Below are 21,576 nucleotides of genomic sequence, written 5' to 3' on the forward strand. Positions count from 1 at the left end.
TTAGCGTTCTTTTTACATCTCCAACCACTTTAAACATGTTTCTTCTTATTTTGGTCCTCAGTGGGTGCAACCTGCACCTTTTCCCTTATGTGCTAGTCCTAATCTAATTTTCCTTGTAAGCACACACTACACATCTAGCATAGCAGTTTCATTTCAACCACACTTATTACAATTTTATCTTTACATGTATGGATCTAAGGAAGGTAGAACATAGCAAATCAAGTAATCTTAAAACTGGAAGTTCAAGAAAGTATTATAAAATCAAGTAATCATGTTAAGCATAAGAAATGAAGCTTTAAGCCTTGGAAGCCTCTACAACTTTAGGCAGGTTCTCACGTAGAGCTCCCATTCCTGCCCTTGCCAATTAGCAACTCCCCAAGTTTGAATTCATTTGCCAATGACACAATTCTGTGCGTAGATTGGATATTAGTTCATATGCATCTGGAGGGATACCAGTCCCCTCATTACACAACACTAGGTCTATTTCTTTCGCTATGCCAGGGACATATGCCTTCAAGAAGTCAAGAAATTTCTCAGTGTCAATTGATTTGAACTTGAAGGTGGCAATATATTTCTTGATAAATTCATCAAAAGCTGCTCTTCCAATCTATGCATTCCAGAAAAAACACATAATGATGCACTAATAATATTTACAAACAACATGAAAACTTTAAAGAAAAAACATTCAGCATACCTGAGGTTCAATGGGCCGTAGGAACTGAAAACCCTTCTCATAAGGAACTTCAGAATAAACAGAGTCTGGATCAACTCTTTCCTGATTGGTTTTGAGCATTGTGAATTCCAGGTTGTCCTTGAATCTCTCCATTACCTCATTTAAGCCCCTCCAACCAATAGCACAGTTCTGTCTTCACCCTACACAGCCTCAACAATTGTCCTCTCTGCATATATTGTAAATCCCTATGACCACAAAGAAAAACCAGGTGAAATCAAATTTACCTAATTTGAAAAGATCAAAATATGTCACAGACAAGAATAATCCCTGCTTAATGAACCATAAACCATTCTATTGATCAATGAAACACAAATCATTATATTTGTCCATTATATTTGTAACTTCAAACATTACAAATAAACTTGAGCAAGAAATAATACCTTAATTAGATGACATATCAATATTTTATTAAAAATACAACACAGCTAGGAAGGAAAGCAGATATTCATTGTAAATGATAGTTAAACCTAAGCCAGTGTTTAGCCATGGCTAAAAAAAGGGATCAGAAAAACTATTAAAAGTTACATAAGGCTTTTTCTAAAAGTAACATAAGAAGAATTAGATTATAAAAAAAATGAACAAAAAGGAAGCAAGGATGATATAAATGAACGTATGAAAGAAGAATACCATAAAAATGCTAATCACCAAGAGAGTTAACAGGTTTTTGGCTAGCTGTTTTTGTCTCGCTCGTTGGTTTCATAAACGTATAGTTCTGTTTTGCTGAAACAATTAAAACATCATATTAGTAATTTGTTTCAGTGAAATATTAACAAAACTATTCCTGAAGATTGGTGTATATATTAAAATTTTGAGGAGAAAATAAAAATAAAAAGAGAATTAAGGTATAATTATTTTGTTGTTTAATTATGGGTTGAAGTACTTACTGGGTTTGGAATGATCTGGTTTGCACTCCTTAGACTTGTTGAAGAAGAAGAAGGCTATGGTTGTTGAGGTGAAGAAACTTTTATGTGAAGGTGAGCTGCGATCAGCCAACTTTTATCTATGTGTGGAGATTGCTTACAGAGAGCTGGTAGATGCCATTGACTATGATGCGAATTCTGTGAGATTGGGAAGGTGACCTGCGATCAGCCAACTTGACAGAAAAGATTGCTTGCAGAGAGCTGGCAGATGCCATTGACTATGTAGGAAATTAGTTGGAGAAGAAGATTTAAATTATATTACTACTACTACTACTACCGTATACCAACATTTGATACTACTAAGAAATTACTCTATTCTCTGGGATATACAAATTAAATATTGGCATTTGGCTTGCTGGATTTTACAGTAAAATTTCAAGGCATTTTAATTAAAGGTTTCAAAGCTGTATGCTCTGATTTGAAGGAGTTTCATCATGGTTTCCTTAACTTAAAGACGAAGAAAACTTGGCCTTGTGAACGAAATTGAAATTGTAGAGTATACTTTTTTTATAATATGATCAAAAACCCATCATTAACGGTTTTAACTCCAACAAAATAAATATTGACTTTTATACTGCACTTTCTTATAGCAATTACATGACATGCTGCTACAACTAAACTTGGTTCATGGGTTGGCATGGACATAATTTTTAACCTAATAACAACAACAGTCATTAGAATAAAAAATAAATTATGGATCACAGAAATTCAAAGTAACAACTTCAAGTGTCTCGTCCTACTATTAATATTTCAAGAAGTAACAAATGGAAAACCAAATTTCACTAAATCAATAAAAATATTGCACCCTACCTTCACATTTTCAAATTCAGGTCCTAAATCAATAAAAATATAAATAAAATTAATAAATAAACAAACCCATAAACCTTCACCTTTTCAAATTCAGGTACTAAATCAATAAAAATCTCAACATCATCAAATGAAGACAATGAAGAATTGATCAACGGTCAAAAAAAGTTTAGGGAAAACATTATCATACCTGCAGAGGTGGGTCATCGATGGAGGAGGAGCAAGAAGTAAGCGCTGGTGATTTGGGTTTGGGATCAGGAGGGTGAAAGGTAGACGAAGTAGATGTAGAATGATTTAGGGGTTTTTAAGAGCACGCATGTTAGCCACTCCAACCGAACCTTGAAATCTATTAGCTTACAATTTGTAAAGTCAAAACAGTTCACCATAACCATAATCTCAAAATTTAATACACTAATTCCTTTAAAAACAATTGATTAGACCATCCAAGAAACAATTTTTTAATAAATTTAAAAAGAAAATAATAAGTTTAAATTTAAATATATACCAAGAATAGTAGAAGAGGGAAAGAAGATAGGGCGAAGAGTCCTCAAATTCCTAGCATAATAAATTTAAATTTTCTTCCCCTTCCCTGCCACGCCCATCCCCCACACTACCGCTAATCAAATTGTTCATGCTCAGAAGCAGAAGTGGAGATGAAGAAGTGGCTCCGATTGGCAGTTTCATTGGTGGTTGTCAGACCTCCATGTATGATCTTCATTCCCCCATTAAAACCTAAGCTTCCTTCTTCTCTTTCCCTTTCTATTTCTCCTCCCCCTTTCTCTCTTTTAATGTTTTCGGTTTTAGCTGTAAAAGCTTCTAGTTTGTTTTTCAATCTAGAAGCTTCTTCTCTCCTTGCGTTTCCGGCATTTACCTCTTTATTCTTTTTTAAGACTTCACTTACGTGTGCAATAAATCGCAGTCTGGGGATTGTTTTTATTATAAGTTATAGATTATCGATCTTCTCTTTGAATTATATCAGTCTCTGGATTTGGTTTTTTTTTTTTATTAACGTTTTTCTTAGATTATTTTTAATAAAAAAAATTACAAGCTTCACTTTAAAAGCTTTATTTACATCTTACCTACAGCGCAGTATTGTATAAACCATGCATGTGGAAAAAAGGCCAATATTTTTCTTCCTTTAGTAGATAGAAATGCAAGAAAGTAATAAATTTAAGATTATCATTTTACACATTAGCTATAATTTTATATATTGAGAATGAAATTTTTAAAATTTAAAAACGAAATTAGGGAATTGACATAAATTTATTTAATTTTATAAATATATTTTAGTGGAATACTTGTCAACACTCTAATTCTACTATCATTATGTGGAATAATTTTTAATTTAATAAATATATCAATGTACAAAATTTGCAAAATTTTGAATAAAATTATATTTTTTAAATAAGTATTTTTACTAAAAACTTTTAGGTTTTTGTTGTTTTTATTTCGAGAATGTGAAATTTGTTGGTATATATGTGGAAAAGAAAATAGGTAAGTTGGAGGCTTATTAGGGTTTTGATGAATATTTTTGGATTTTGAAGTAAAACAATCGGCTTATATATTCATATATATATATATATATATATATATATGATTAAAACCTAATTAATTTGTTTTTGCTTCATCTCCCTCCCCTTATATTTACGATTTTGTTTGTTTTGTAGAAAATTATTTGTGAAAAATGATTTTTACATATTCATATGCTTGTTTAACAGAAAATTGACTAATCAACTAAAAATTATTTACTGGTCAACAAAATTTGGCAGTTATTAGTTAGTTATTTTTGTTTCTTAAGTAAAATATTTATTTCATTTTCATATGCAGGAGCACTATTTATATACATTTAAGTAATTTTAATAAATTTAATTAATCGAGAAGTATTATAATATCAATATCTTTAAACAGTAAGCAGGAATTAGATTGGTATATATAATATTTAACCTTAAAAGAATTCACAAAAAATAATTAATTTTCCTTCATTTAATAATTCTCTACTTAAAATAGTTTATATTAAAATGTTCAACCATCTAGATCACCTAAAAAATCAAGCAATTTAATACAATTGAGAAAAACTAAATCATCTTGAGATAGAAATTAGTTAAGATGTACAAATCTTATAACAATTTGATCCTCAGCTGCTGGTAACTTCATTATCTCCTAAATCATCTAATTTTACATTGAAAAGTCCACTTGAAGTGTTCAAGATGTTTAATAAATTATATAGTACTAATTGTTGATGGAGGGTGTGCAATTTATTTGTATTTGTTTTGATATTATTTTTTGTTCATTGAAATAACAATTATAAAATTTTGAAAGAAAAAAAGTATAAAAAAAATTAATTATAGAGATCAAGCTAAACTATAAAAATGATATCTATTAAAGAATTATTTCATGGTATTAAAATAATTTAATTATGTTATCAACGATCAACTCATAAACATACAAATAATAAATTCATTAACATAAATATATATTTATCAAATCAATTAAAACAAAAAATTAAAAGCAAAAATAGAAGAAAATAAATATGCTTCAATAATTAATTATGATTATCTTTAATGAATTTATTTCTCAATATAATTACATGTGCAATTGGGTTCACAACAATAAATAAACAAACTCCATATAGTTATCTTATTCTTATGCACACTAATAAGTTTTGATCTTGTTTTATTTATATTTTTATTTGAAGTGAAAATTATATTTTGTGTCTTAATATGAGTCTAGTCATAAAAAACAAATTTCATTTAAATTCAAATTCAAATTTATAAAATTACTAATGGTATTTAATCAATCACATGTAATATCTTTAAAATTAAAATTTTATTAAGAGCATTTTAGTCAATTGCTTTTAGCATTTTTTAAGTTTAATTGTAAAAAAAAGTTTAATAATAAAAAGAAAATTTATTTAAATCAAATTTTATAAAATATTTAATAAGGATATTTTAATCTATCACTTTTAACACTTTTAAATTTTTAAAATTTTAAGTAGCTTAATTTCTTATAAACTCTATTTTTAATTTTAATTTATTTAAATTAAACTTAAATAAATTTTAAAAGTTATACATTTAAAAATAAAATTGTTAATTTTAAAATTTATAAGGATATTGAAATTGATAATTTTTAACATTTTTTAAATTCACACTTTTCTATATAGATGATATAAAAGATTAAAACCTAATTAATTTGTTTTTGCATCACCTCACTTCCTTTCGTATTTACGTTGCAAATTGGACTTCAATTAGGAGTATATCTCTAATAGAGTTTACGAATTTGCTATATATATGCGGCAATTAGTTAATTATTTTTTCTTAAATAAAATATTTATTTCATTTCATATGCGGAGCATTATTTTTATACATTTATGTGATTGTTATAAATTTTGTTAATAGAGAAATATTATAATGTCAATGTCTCCCAGCAATATGTAGGAATTAGATATACAAATATATATAGCTATAAATGCAAGGTTTCGATTTTTTTATAAAATAAAAGTTTGAATTGCTAATTTTAAACCAAAGTAAAGAAATACATTCATACACATATACATAGCGAACTTAGGTGCTAATTTTAATATAAATAGTTATTTATTAATATATATAATTCCCATACAGTCATTCAATTAGAATTACAATAGAAAAATACACTAATGTATTTAAACTGGTAAAGAAATTAAAAAGTTCATAAAATTATTTTTAAAAAAAATGTTCATCAATCAATCATCATTACTATTATCTCTTTATAAATTTAATTAAAAATATTATTGTTTAAACTTGTAATTGCTTTTATTTGTAGAATACTGAATTTCCATTTTATTTTAATGAGCAAAATATGTTTTATTTGTTTAAAGAAATTATAATAATTTACTACGAAGGTATTAAGTTACAATATCTGTGTAAATTATACACATATATTCATAATTAAACCAATATTCAAGTATAAATTCATGTCCCAATTTACTATATAAACATATACTTATTGAAATTAAATCAATTCTTCAGGTTATAGTTTCGAATTACTTTATCTTAAAGTGTATATCAATTTTTTGATTATTTAATTACTTTGTATTGCAAGCTATATGGGTTATTGGACTAGAACTTGGGCTTAAATGAATATATGTGGGCCATGCTTGTAAGCTATATGTGTTACAGGCCTATTTAGTTTCATTTGTTTCTTTTATTAAATATATGTTATTATCGTTATACTAGATAAGGAAACCCCTAGTCAAGTGTAGCTTTCCATTTCAGAATTTTGTTTCAATGGATGGAGCAGTAGCTAAGAAGTAGTTTGAAAGGATACCAAATACCAAGGCAAAGACTAGTGTAGATTGAAGCAATGCAAGAATGAGAAAGAAGAAAAGTTGGGACATAGAAAAGATAATACCATTATTAGATTGATCGAAAAAGTTTTGTTGCACAAAATTACCTTTAGCATGCACACACAGCTACATATGTAAGCTGTGAATATAAAGTAGTGAAGGTAAATATATTTATTTATTTAGAATCAAAATCAAATAGGTTTCACATTTCTACATTTGTTGTAGAGAAGAATTAATGGAAGTAATTGCTATGCTTTAGTTAATTGTTTATAGAATCCATTTTATTTCTCATGTTTAAGTATTTCTGCTTCTAAGATTATTCTTTGTTTCTCAATCAAACTTCTTTCTTTATTTATTTAATTCAATCTGGATAGTAATCAATAAAAACATTAATATTTTCATCTTATAATAATAATTATAATAATACATAACCTTAAATCTCTCTAGATATGGACTTGATCCAATCTAATTTGACCAGGAAAAAAAATTAACAATATGAATTTGCTCAATTCAAACTTGAAAAGATTTAATCTCTAATTAATCTGATTTTTTTCTTTTTTGTTGCTGTGCCAAGTTCATTAAAGTCGTCAAAAGGCTACGAAGCTTTTCCAATAAGTGTATGTATAATTAAATTCAAATTTTCAAATGATATTCATTTGGATATGTGACTAATTAATGTAAAGATAATAAACAACACACTGAGAAACTTTGAGTAAAATATATGCATTGATCGATTTCCATAAGATTGCATACAATTATATCAAAGCAAGATTGTTTATTGTATTATCTATTCATTTTAAACACCGGACAGAAGTTTGCAAAGTTTCTGAAAGTCACCCTTCCCTCACAACGCATTTGCAACAAAAATAATATATATCAGAAGCATACTACCTACTGGCTACTGAGGATTAGATGGCCAAACTTCTGCAACAATTGAATCGTACCTTCTATTGCCCAATAAGCAAAAATTGTTGGACCTCGAACAACAAATCAACATATCTCAAACCAATTATATAATCACAATAAAATTTTAACTTTCTCTCTTGTGGACGAAGACATACTAAAAAAAGTTATTTCCACCGCCTAGAAGAAGAGATCAACAGGGGATCAGCTAGCACATTGTTTCTTGGAACTCATCCTCAAGTCTTCCCTTCTTATTCAAGGTGAAAAAAAATCTTCATCATCATCTCCAAATTTCATTCTTTTCAAAGCTTCAATAAAAGACTTGCCAGCAGGCTTGAAATTCAATGTCGTCAATGACTTATCAATCACATGATCAAACTCATCAGCTGCTTGAACAATTACTAATTCCAGGGCCAACTTTTTCATTTTATGCCCAAGATTAATAGGTCTCTATCAACCACTCATGCAAAAGACAAGATACCCGGAATAAAGACAGATTAAAGGAATTTTGGAGATACACCTGTGTTGGCAAACAAAAAAAGTAAACTATTTGGACCATCATCTTCAAATAAAATCATGTGATGAGGATATATGGCCGATTGATGGAATGTTTCTACAGTTGTTTTGAAATTAAGAGGTATAATGTAACGAACCTCTAGCTCCATGTTGAAAAAATCGTATGGTATGCAACAATAGAGATCATACAAACGACTATCTATTGGATGGCTAATTGCGAGATAGTAATTAGAAGCCATGGTAATATTTAGGAAACAAAGTTTTAGGTTTTTGTTGTTTTTATTTTGAGAATATGGAATTTGTTGGTAAATGAAAAAAAAGAAGGTAAATTGGAGGCTTATAAAGATTTTAATGAAAGTTTTAAATTTTGGAGTTAAAAAAATTGACTTATACACATATATAGAAGATTAAAACCTAATTAATTTGTTTTTTGTCAACCCCTTCCTTCGTATTTACATTGTGAATTGAACTCTAATTACGAGTACATCTCTAATAGGGCTTATGAATTTGTTATATGCGGCAATTAGTTAATTAGTTTTGTTTCATAAATAAAATATTTATTTCATTTTTCGTATACAAAGCATTCTTTTTATACATTCAAGTAATTCTAATAAATTTTATTAATAGAGAAGTATTATAATGTCAATTTCTCTGAGCAATAAGCAGGAATGAAATATTCATATATAATAATTTATATATATTATTATTATTACATATATAATAATTTTTATGAATGCAAAATTTTAATTTTTTATAAAATAAAGTTTGAGTTGCTGATTTTAAACCAAAGCAAAGAAATACATTTATACACATATACATAGGGAACTTAGGTGCTAATTTTAATATAAATGGTTATTTATTAATATATATAATTCCCACTAAATCATTCAATTAAAATTACAATAGAAAAATACACTAACGTATATAAACGGGTAAAGAAATTTAAAAAGTTCATAAAATTATTTCAGAAGAAATCAATTTTCATCAATCAATCATCATTAATATTATCTCTTTATAAATCTAATAACAACAATATTACTGTTTAAACTTTTAAAATTTTTTATTTGTTGAATACTGAAATATCTATTTTATTTTAATATGCCAAACATGTTTTTATCTGTTCAAAGAAATTATAGTCATTGACTATGGAGGTATTAAGTTACAATATCTATGTAGAGTGTACATATATATTCATAATTAAACCAACATTCAATTATATATTCATGTACTAATTTACTATATAAACATATATTTATTGAAATTAAACCAATTCTTCAAGTTATAGTTTGGAACGACTTTATCTAAAAATGTATATCAACTTATTGATTATTTAATTACTTTATATTGCAGGCTATATGGGTTATTGGACTGGAACTCAGGCTTAAATGAATAAATGGGCCATGTTGGGAGGCTATATGTGTTACAGGCCTTTTTTTTTCTTTTTTGTTTCTATTATTAAATATGTTATTATCGTTATACTAGACGAGGAAAGAGAGAGAATTATCACCTGCAGTATCCGATACTCATGGATTGCAATTACATTGAGTATTCTCCTAAGAATTACAAATGATGAGAATGGGCATTGTGTATGGTTTTGTTAAGAAATATCAGCAGTTATTCTCTCTTCTAGAATTCTTTCTTCTTTTCTCTTTCTCCTTCTTTCTCTTTTGTTTTTCTTCTGCGATCTATCTGTTTTCGTTATTTTGGAAATTTAAGCTGTGTCATTTTGATATGAAAGCATCACCTGGCGATCATGGTGGATGGAGTCTCTACTAGGATGCAAAAGGAAATCCAACAAAATGAACAGAAAATCTCTAAGCACTAGATGAAATCCAGTAGATCGATGCAAAGATGGAAAGGAAATTTGGGGAGATAGAAGTCAAGATGGAACATAGGGTTGGAGCGACACAGAATAAGCTACGAGAACATTTGAAAAAATCGGTAGTAGCTCAATGTCGGACAAGCAAGAGGGAGACTTTGTCACCGTTGGCAAAACACAAAGCAAGCGGGGAATAGAGCCTGTTTCTGATTGCGATACAGACAAACCTTCCTCGAGTGGAATGATGCTCAATAGTTCTTCACATTCAGATCAATCCACGTACTTGTTTTCTAATTCATGTAAGCTGTTTAATGGTCATGATTTCAAGGGATGGGTTTTGAAATTAAAATAGCACTTTGAGGTTGACAGAATACCTGAGATTATATTGATTAACAAAGTTTTTTAAAAAATTAACACTTGTCTTATTAGAGTATATTTATAAAAAAAAATAACAAATTGATTAATTATTAAATAGATATAATGAGTTTTTAAAAAATCCACTACTTATGTTTTTGTATAAAATAATAATCCAAATATTAAATGGATATAACAACTTTAAAAATAATTTGTAATATTAAATATTACTATAGTAATTCTAAAATATGTATAATTTTTTTGGTATTGTGTAGAATTCATTAAAAAAATTTATGTAGAACCCACATTTTTAAGTGGTGGACTCTTATGTAGTTTTTTTTTAATTGACTAATTACAAAATTGTAATAAAAATTATAGGTGAAATTAGACAATTTTTTTTTTGTAATTAATTTTGTTCAAAGCCTATCGTTTCTCCAAATAAATAAAACAAGAGTACTCTTCACCATATTATAAAAGAAAATGAGAAAAGTTATGAAAATTCATTGATATTTAATTTAAAAACATGTAGAACTAAATTCAACTATAATTTTAGTTGGGAAAAAATTATTTGTATTTTTATAATAATTATGTTTTGTATTTTATTGGCTATATATTATTATTATTGAAAATTTGGATTAAATTTAATTACAGTCAAACCCCAGCTTTAATTAAATATTATAAATAAAAAAATATTTTATGATGATCAGCCCTTGAATTTTTATATAAGCCTCCGTCCTTCTATTATATCCAATTAAGTACTTAAAAAATTATTTTTGTCTAATTAAATCTTTAAATTACAATTTTGTTCAATTAAGCTCTTTTTTTAGATGAAAATTAAAAAAATTATTATTTCTTGCCAAATCAACATGTATGTCTTCGTTCTTTCTATGATGCTAACCTTTCATAGCATATATTTGAAAATAAAATAGCTCTTTAGATGGTAGCGTAACCTATTATATGAGCCATTCATTTCATATTATGTAAACGATAACTCAACTTAAATTTTTATATTTTGCAATGCGAACATTGATTAAACAAAGACAATTATTACCTTTGATATGGTAAAAATAACTAATTTTAGTGGATTTCATGTAAAATAAGACCTAATTAAATAAAGATAATGTTTTATGCTTTTAATTGGATAAAAAAAAGATAAAAGTTTGTTTGAGAAATTTGAGAAAAGCATAATATTTTTTTTAGTATTTTAGAAAAAAAAAAATACATACTGAAGGTATATACTTTAAAATCATCACTCCAATCTGTTTTAAGTGTACTCAATACAATTACAATTAAATTTTGAATGATTTAAATGGTAGGGAATGAAGAAAGGTTAGAAAGACGAAATTGTGAGAAATAATGTGTATGAGTGTGTATAAGAATAAATGGTGAGTAAATAATAAAATCAAAAAGTTATTGTGTGAGGTTGTGTTTATTGTAATTTGGTGTACTCACCAATTATATTCTTTATTTGATCAAACAAATAAGTGATACTAAAATTGCTATAGCATTCCAAAGTGAAAGTACTGTAGCAAATCAGTACTACAATTAAATATTACAATTGATATTGAAATAGGAAATCTTGAACATATAAATTGAGTGCTTAAATATAGCTATTCTATACCACAGCCGATTCACTAGAAAAGCTTTATTACAAGAGTACTTAAATATTTTCAATACAAAGAAGAGAAAAAGAAATAGATTGAAGTAAATACATGTGCTTAGAATTGTTATTCAAATTGTTAGCACTTAGCCATTGTAGACTTCATGATCCCACAATTCTCTTAATTTTATGATTGAGAAAGGATTGAGCAATGGAAGTGATTGATGGATAAGGGCTTGAGCAACTTGTCGCATGGTTGGCCGAAGTTGGGGATTGCCATTCAAGCATGCAAATGCTAGCTTTGTAGTAAAGACAACATCCTTTGCAACTTGCCTTACTGGTGGTAAGAGACGATGGTCTATCACATCTTTAAGTAAAATCAGTTGATTGTCATTTGGTATCGATATCGATGTTGATGTCGATGACAATGACAAACATGAAATCAAATCACTAGGATGTCTCCCCATAAGTATTTCCACTGTTAGCACTCCAAAACTGTAAACATCACATCTCTCATCTACTTTCATTGTATAAGCCAACTCTGCTTAAAAAAATATGCAGTAAATATATCTAATCAAATACACCATTATGTAAGAATATTGAGAATGATATAAAATAAGATTGCATGAAAATTGAAATTCAGTGTTTAAATAAGGTTTTACATTTAGTTCATCAGTTTAATATATTGAATATTGAAAAATCAAGTGTTAAAGTTTAAAGATTAATAACACATTTTATACTTGAATTAGAGTAAAATTCTTTGATACTTAAAGTTGAAAAGTTACAATCTTAATACTACTTAACTTTGTTTTAACTAATCAATTTGCTCACAAAACTAACACTTTTAATTGAATGATGACTTAAAGCATCTTAAAAAAAGAGATATTAATAAATACCTGGAGCTATGTACCCGAAAGTGCCAACAAGTGAGGTCCAATTGGAAGAGTCGGGCTTTAAAAGCCTGGCTGTGCCAAAATCTGAGACATGAGCCTCATAGTCCAAATCTAGAAGAACGTTGTTGCTGGAAATGTCTCGATGAATTATAGGTGGTGAATGGTCGTGATGCATATAAGACAAGGCATCGGCCACTCCTTTTACAACATTTAGCCTCTTTTCCCACTCCAACTCCATTGCCTCGTCCTTGTTGCTTAACACCATTCTCAAACTTCCCCTTTCTACAAACTCATAAACCAAAAATGAGTTCTTTGGATGTGAACAAAAGCCATATAGCGTCACAATGTTACGATGCCTTATTTCTGATAAAGCATGAATCTCGCTTTCAAAGGCTTTCAGGTTCTTGGAAATCATGCTATCTTCAGATTGGTGAAGTTTCTTCACAGCAACCACCCCACCAAAAGGTAGCGCAGCTTTATAAACAGCTCCATAGCCTCCTGAACCAATCCAATTGTTGGAGCTGAAATCTTCAGTGGCTTCAATAATGTTCTCATAGAGTATTCTTCCATTATATCCCCACAATTTGAGAAAATCTCCAAGTTGTGCCTCGATTGACTCAGACTTTCTGGTTTGGTTTTTTGGGCAAAGAATAAGGAAACTTGCAGCCACGATAAAGAGCAAAAGAAGAAGTCCAAAGAGTGGAAGCACAATGAACATGATGTTCTTGGTGCTTTTTGTATGAAAGCCAACACAAGGCATTAGTCCAGTGGCATTACCACATAGGCCCCTATTGTTTCTTAAGGCATCAAATGAAGCCTCATGGAATGCCTTAATGTTGGGAATAGGGCCTTCTAATTCATTGTAAGAGATATTCACAACAGTCAAGCTTTGCAAATCATTGAAAGAAATTGGGATGGAACCATTGAGCATATTGTGAGAAAGATCCAATATTTCCAAGGAATGTAATTTTGCAAGCTCTTGGGGTATCTCCCCAATAAGTAAATTCCGACTTAAATCTAGATTTTGAAGGCCATTTATGTAGCTTACTGAAAGTGGAATGCTTTCTCCAAGTTTATTCTTGCTTAAATTCAGGTCCAATAACTTTGAGCACTCTCCAAGTTGATTAGGAATCGATCCACTCAAATTGTTTGATGCCAAGTTAAGATATTGTAGATTTGAAAGAACTCCAATCTTTGGTCGAATTTTGCCTGAAAGTTGGTTGCCATTTAGCAAAAGTTTGTACATCAATGTCAATGCTCCCAATTCCTTGGGAATCTCACCAATGAGATGATTTGAAGAGACATCGAGTTCGTGTAATTGAGTTGCATGCTTCAGCTCAGGTGGTATCTTTCCAGAAATGTTATTATCGGAGATTCGTAGGCTTGTTAGATTATGGCATTGCCCCCAGTATGGCGAAAGTTCACCATAAAATTTGTTGTTGCTTAATGCAATATAATTCAAATTAGGATATATACCAAAAGCTTCTGATATATTTCCTGTCAATTGGTTTCCTTCAAGCCTAACTCTGTATAAGCTTTTGCAAGTTTTCAAAGTTGGTGGGATAAGACCCGTCAAATTGTTGTTGAAAGCCGTAAGATTTGCCAGTTGTCCACCCCTGCATAAATTTTTGGGTAATGGACCACTGAGATGGTTATCTCCTAATTGTAATGATTGCAAATAAGTAAGATTGCCGAGCGTTGAAGGAATTGGCCCTGATAAATGATTAGAGTGAAGATATATCGTCATAAGCTTCGATATGGTTCCTATGGAAGCAGGGATTGAACCAGAGAAATTATTTCGACTCAACCCCAAGTCAGTAAGAGACTTAAGCATCCCTATCTCTTGAGGTATCGACCCAGAAAACATATTTTGATGAAGGAAGAGAGTGGATAGACTGGTTAAGTTTCCTATGGAAGCAGGGATTGAACCAGAGAAATTATTTTGACCCAACGCAAAGTCAGTGAGAGATTTAAGCATCCCTATCTCTTGAGGTATCGACCCAGAAAACATATTTCGATGGAGGTAGAGTGTGGATAGGCTGGTTAAGTTTAATATGGAAGCAGGGATTGAACCAGAGAAATTATTATGACCCAACTCAAAATCAGTGAGAGATTTAAGCATCCCTATTTCTTGAGGTATCGACCCAAAAAACATATTTCGATAGAGGTAGAGAACAGATAAGTAGGTTAAGTTTCCTATGGAAGCGGGGATAGAACCATGTAGATAGTTATCAGAGAAATCGATTTCGGAAACTGAACTCAGCCTCCCTATCTCTAGTGGAATGGAACCACTGATCTCATTACTTGCTAAGGAAATCAACTCAAGACCTTTCAATAAGCAAAGTTCGGATGGAATATTCCCCGAAAAGTTATTGTATGACATTGTAAGGAAGGTGAGCTTGGAAAGGTTCCCAATGTGTGAGGGAATGGGCCCATACAGTGAGTTGTTGCGAAGGTTAAGCCTCATCAGGTTAGGGAAGAAAAGAAAGTTGAGACTATGAAGTGTACCTTTCAACCCATAATCTGGAAAGCTTAGATTGGTGATGCTTTCGGCCTTATCGCAGGTAATACCAACCCAACTGCAATGGCTGTCTCCAACCCACAAAGAAGAGAGCAAAGTTTGGGTGTTGTTGTCAAGGCTAGCTTTCCATTTTAGAAGAGCTTCCGCCTCTTTACCTCTTGTAAGTGCAGCAATGGAGGATGAAGAAGCAAAAACAGAGGAAGAGTGAAGCAGGACAAGTATGAGGAAGAACATGACTTTGAATGGTATTAAGAAAGATGACATGATTTGGATAGTTCAAAAAGGATCTTTTGTTAATTGTTCTAAATTACATTGGCTAGCATGGTCAGGTATTTATACAAAATACAAGAACATTTCAATCACTATAAAATGTCAACATCAAGTGGAAAATTAAAATTTCAAGATGATGAGTCTTTTCCGTTTAAATTAATTCTGTTAAATGATGACTATTTGATTTTTTACATTTAAAGAACGATTCTAGTTTTAATGTGTACATATTATTAATCAAATGTTAAAAAAAAATCATGATAATTATTTTAAATGAAAATTATATCTTATGCATCAATCAAAATTTTAAATTCTCTAAATAAGCTTACAAGATTACTACATACCATTAGATCATGAATAAAAAAATTATGTAAAGAAATTAATGAATTAAATATTTTATTATTTTAAAAAAATTAAAAAATTACCATGTATATTTTATGAATATGTCTATAAAAATTAATGAATTGATTATTTATTATATAAATATATACATATGAATCATTTAATTTAATTTGTAAAATTTAAAAATTTTTCAATTTGTATTAAATAATAATTAAATTATTAAATAAAGATGCGATAGTTGTGTTGACTATAAATTAACAGTAAAGTCAATATATGAGATAATAATTTTAAAATGTATAAAGTTTTATTCATTTAATTTGGTTTAGACCAATCTTTTACTCAATATAGTCTTATCCAATTCTTTTGACCTCCCATTTCTAACAAGTTTATTGTGGAAAATAAATTATAGGCCCAAGGATTTGCAAGAGTTCGACAACATTATAATATAATTAGAGGTGTTGAACAAGTTAGACAATTCATTACACGATATGGTTCAATATGATATTGTTTATGTTTGGCGTAATTCATAATTAAGTAATTAGATTGAGCTAAGTACGATTCATATATGTGTATTTTGTTGGATTAAAAGATTTCACATCTATAGATTGATATGATATAGTCTGTTAAAGGCCATTTCCAGTACATGGCACGTAGATTAACATAACACAACACACAAGTCCAATCATGCCATGTTTACCTATAACTGTTTTAAATGGGCTTATAGGTTTTAAGTGTATTTATGTTAATTTTTTATATTGCAATGAAATTATAACTATTTTTAATATTTTGTTGGTAATTTATAAAATAAAACTATATTAAATAAATATATTTATTAAATATTTAAATTATTAATAAGTAAATTATATTTAACTAGTGATTAGAAAAATAAAATGATAAAACTAGATTAAGACTTCAAGTTAAAACAAATTCAATTAACAAAATAAATTATTATAGGGTGAAAAGTATAAAATAAATGCACATGACAAAACACACTATATAAGTGAATCGCCATAAAAATGAGAATAAAAAATAGAATAATAACTTTGTGTTTATAATAATAACTTTGTGTTTATATGTATGTGTGTGTGTGTGTTTTTTTTAAATATTAGAATTGTAATTTTAATATTTTTACTTAGTGGATTTTATTATCCTTCTCTACGAATGTAAATATTTTATCAAATCACATAAATTATGTGTCCTTTTTTATTTCATTTTACTTTTATTTATCTCACGCATATTATTTTTAATAATAACTGATGATTTTCTTAAAAGTAATTATTAAAATTTTGAAAAAACATTAATAGAATATACTTGACCCATCTCTATATGAAAAATAGGGCCATGTCTGGCATGATATAACCAATGAAGATTACGGGTCCTGCACCTTACTGGATTATATCTTTAGTCTTCATAAGCCGTTCCAGGAAAGATAATTTTGTTGATAAATAATTAAAAACTAATAAAAATAGTAATATATCAAATTATTTTTTCTTTAATTTTTTTTATTGATGTTGTAATTATCTATTTTTAGTTAAAATAATAATATAATATAATACTAAATTGTTTTTTAGTTTAAAATATAATATTTAATTATTAATTTTTTTACAATAATAAAATTTGTAAAATAATACCTTTTATTTCATAACATAATAATAATAATTCTATTTATTTATAAGTTTATTATATAATAAAAATTTTCATTATATTAAACTAAAAAATTATTTCAAAATTTATTACTTAAAAAATTTTAAAAAAAGCAAAAATGTCAACTGTGTCAAAAATATGCCACACCCCATTGCCATCAATGAGTTTAAGTCCCACTGAGGCCACGAAAACAGAATCCCTATCCAAACAGCAAAGAATAGTGTAATTGCATTAAAAAGATGCTTAAACGCATTAAATAATGACATCGAGAGTTTAAATGAAATTTATAATTAAAATTTGTGAAAATTTTTATTAAAAATATTAAATTTAAATTTAAATTAATTAATTAATAAATTTTTGTTGCATAAATTAATTTAAGCTTTTAAAATAAAATAAAATAAAAGAGCAAATAAAAAAAATTAGAAGGCATTTGATTTAAAAATAATTGACTTTAAATAAAGAGTTTTTTCGTAATAAAATTAAATTATTGTATTATTTAGTATCAATAAAACCAACAATAACAATTAGATACAAAAATATATGGTATGAACTCTATGACGTATAATTTTATAATAATATTGGTTAGAATTTTATAAATTATAACAATAATATGATTTGTAATTAATTTTATGACATGTAAAATTATTACCAGTTTCAACAAAGGCTGAAAAGTACATAAGTAGTTGTTGCTAATAGAACGCCGAAACAAAGTGCAACCTTACTATTACAGATTTATTGAGTATTGAGCTAGCAAAGCTCTAGGTAATTAATCCTAATACTATTCAATGGATTAAAAATCTGTTCTAACTTTGAATGAAAAATCTGACTTTTTTAGAGATTTTTTAATATAAAAAAATGGATGTTAATTTAATCAATGGATTAAAAATTTAAGAAGAGAAAAATAAAAACATTAAAAATATATAAATATATAAATATGTTTTTTTTAATGTGTGTTTGATAAGAAAATTTGAAAAATAGATCAAAACTATATAATTTTTATTTATTGTTTGATAAATATATTTTTTTGTTTGTAAGCTAAATTGAGATATGACATGAAATAAAAAAGTTAGAATTGAATTTATTTCATATAAGATTTAGAGTTTTGATTTTTATAATATTTTATTTAATATCTTGGAATCAAGTTATTTGATAATTAAAACAAAATTATAATTTTAAAATCCATACCAATTTTTAAAATATAAATAAATTAATTGAAAACTTTTAATCAGATTATTAATTTTAACATTGACTTATTAGTAGTTCCACAAACATGTTAAAAATGACAATTTTAGATGAACTTTTTAAAGTGAAATTTGGAAAAATCTTTACTTAAAGTAGTTTAATAAAAAATTTAAAGAGTGCAAAAAAATCAATGAGAATGTAAATAAAATTAAAATCATAATTTATAATTCAATTTTGATCGGTACTTATTTAAAGGTAAAAATATCTATCTAAAAAATGGATCCAAATTTTTTTTAAAAAAAATTTTACATACTTGATTTATGAAACAAAATCTTTTAATCTATCGGTTTTGATTTTTAATTTTAATTTTAATTTTAATTTTATCATTTTGAAATAAATTTAAAATAATTTTAGATTTTCTTTGAATTCGTTTGAACTTTTTTTTATTGGGTTTATCATGTTATTTCACATTGGATCCAATTATATACTAGTTTAAATCAATTTATGCAAAATACATGACCATTTCACTTTCTATTAAACATCCACGTCAAGCAGAAAATGCAACTTTAGGTCGGCAGGTTTTTTATATTTAAATTAATTTCATTGGATTTTTTTATAAAAAAAGTTATAGAAAAATTGTAAATACTGATATTTAAAATTTAAATTTATTGTGATTATATGAATTAATTAAATTAAATTTTAAATTTTTTTCATAAATTTTGATTATTAATATTTTTTATTTTCTTTTGTAAAAGAAATAAAAGAAAATTTTAGTCTAAAGTACAAGTTAAAAAATTTCATGACAATTATTTTAAATGAAAATTAACTAATACATCAATTAAAATTTTAAACTCGATAAATGAGTTTATAACATTACATTAGATAATAATTAAAAAAAAGATAAGTGTCGTAGAGTAATTAATGAATTAAAAATTATCTAGTATAAATTTTTTAAACTTTATAGACAAAATTAAAAAAATTAGCATGTATCTTATAATAATATATTTTTAAAAAGTAATAAATTTTTAAAAACTTTATGATCAATATATATGTATATAAAATAATAGTTCAATTATTAAATGAAGATACCAATGCTATAAACCATAAATCAACAGTCAAGTCAATATATAAAATAATAATTCTATAATATGTGTAAATTTTTGTTCATTTAATTTGGTTAAAGCAAATCTCTTATCCAATATGGAGTCTTATCCAATTATTTTGGCCACCCATTTCTAATATGTTTATGGTACCAATTAAATTATAAGTTGAAAGATACCTTAAAATTGTCAATATTACAATGCAACAAAAAAATTTACTATTCATTTGGATGGGTAATGAGATTTAACTATGATGAAATTGAAAATAATGTTGACAGTAAAATTAAATTCTGTAATGGTAAGATTAGATATTATAACTGTAAGGTTAAAATCAATGTTTGAATGTGTATTTAAATGCAAAAGCAATGGTAGTAGTGATGTGAAAGTAAAAAATGATTATTATGGATATTAATTTATTAATGAATTAAAAAATTATTTTAATACATATTTTAATTTTATTTAATACTTAAAATATTTAAAATTAATTATTTAAAAATATAATTAAAAATAATAATGTGAGTAGAAATATAATATTATTGTTAATTTGATTAAAATTATTTTAATTTTAATAAACTTTTAACGATTGGGTAAAATGGAATTAAAAGAATTTTATGAGGATGAAAATGTCCAAAATAGATTGCAATGAGTCACTACATCCTTTTTCACACCAATGGAGATTATTCCTCCAACTTATGCAATGTAGAATAAATCGCACCGTAATAAAGTTATCCAAATGGATAATCATAGTGAGATTATAACAAAATGGTACTTGTTCGGACCACAACAAGTTGTAATCCAAACTAAGCCTTAAATGAATTAAAAGAAATTTTGTAAGCAACTTTAAAATCATAAATATTTTCATCTTAATTTCTAAAATTTAATATCTATTTTAGTTTTACTTGGATAAAAAAATTAGATTTTTTTTTTCAAATTTAGATAAGATTGATATCTTTAGTGCAATGAAAAATATGTCAGTTCCATTTAAATAGATAATAAGATTGATTTAGATGGGATTAAAAATGATAAGATTGGGTACTATATCTATAAAATTAAAATTAATTGTGAATATATGTGTTTCAATACAAATGAATGGTGGAAGTGAGTTTAATTATTGTTAGAAAAAAAATAACCATTAAATATATTACATTAAAATTTGTATGTAATAAAAATTTAAAATTATTTAACATTTATAAAATTAATAAATAATTGAAAATTCATTAAATTATTTTTATATCGAATAATATTTTTATTGATAAATAATTAAAAACTAAAAAATAATAAAATATCAAATAATATTTTTTCTTTAATTTTTTATTAATGATGTAGTTATCTATTATTAGTTAAAATAATAACATAATACTAATATTTATTTTTAGTTTATAATATAATATTTAGTTATTATTTTTTATATAATAATAAAATAATAAATTTTAATTCAATATATAATAATAAATATATTATTTATAAGTTTATTATATAACAAAATTTTTATTATATTAAATTAAAAAATTTATTCATAATATATTAATTAAAAAATAAAAAAAAAGAGCAAAAAATATTTAAAGTCTCAAAAAGTATGGTGTAGTAAGTCACCACACCTCTTTCCTATCAATGGAGTTCAAGTCTTCCGTTTAAGCATAATCAGATCGTACCA

General features: G+C 26.7%; 2 protein-coding genes across 2 annotated transcripts; both read right to left on the minus strand.

Moving 5' to 3' along the window:
• Positions 1 to 314: 314 nt before the first annotated feature.
• Positions 315 to 3,453, minus strand: LOC149513513 (leucine aminopeptidase-like). Its single transcript, XM_089748195.1, has 4 exons — positions 2,651 to 3,453; positions 1,618 to 1,791; positions 695 to 918; positions 315 to 511 (listed from the first exon to the last, which is right to left on the minus strand). The coding sequence occupies exons 3-4, from the start codon at positions 824 to 826 to the stop codon at positions 365 to 367; spliced, it is 279 nt and encodes a 92-aa protein (XP_089604321.1). The 5' UTR covers positions 827 to 918; positions 1,618 to 1,791; positions 2,651 to 3,453; the 3' UTR covers positions 315 to 364.
• Positions 3,454 to 11,965: 8,512 nt separating this feature from the next.
• Positions 11,966 to 15,691, minus strand: LOC111309633 (uncharacterized). The gene is made up of 2 exons (XM_022908630.2): positions 12,870 to 15,691; positions 11,966 to 12,514 (listed from the first exon to the last, which is right to left on the minus strand). The coding sequence occupies exons 1-2, from the start codon at positions 15,649 to 15,651 to the stop codon at positions 12,120 to 12,122; spliced, it is 3,177 nt and encodes a 1,058-aa protein (XP_022764365.2). The 5' UTR covers positions 15,652 to 15,691; the 3' UTR covers positions 11,966 to 12,119.
• Between the last annotated feature and the right edge of the window lie 5,885 nt (positions 15,692 to 21,576).

The sequence above is a fragment of the Durio zibethinus genome, chromosome 19, assembly GCF_047325235.1.
Source record: "Durio zibethinus cultivar Kanyao isolate XHJ-2024 chromosome 19, ASM4732523v1, whole genome shotgun sequence".
Lineage (NCBI taxonomy): Eukaryota > Viridiplantae > Streptophyta > Magnoliopsida > Malvales > Malvaceae > Durio > Durio zibethinus.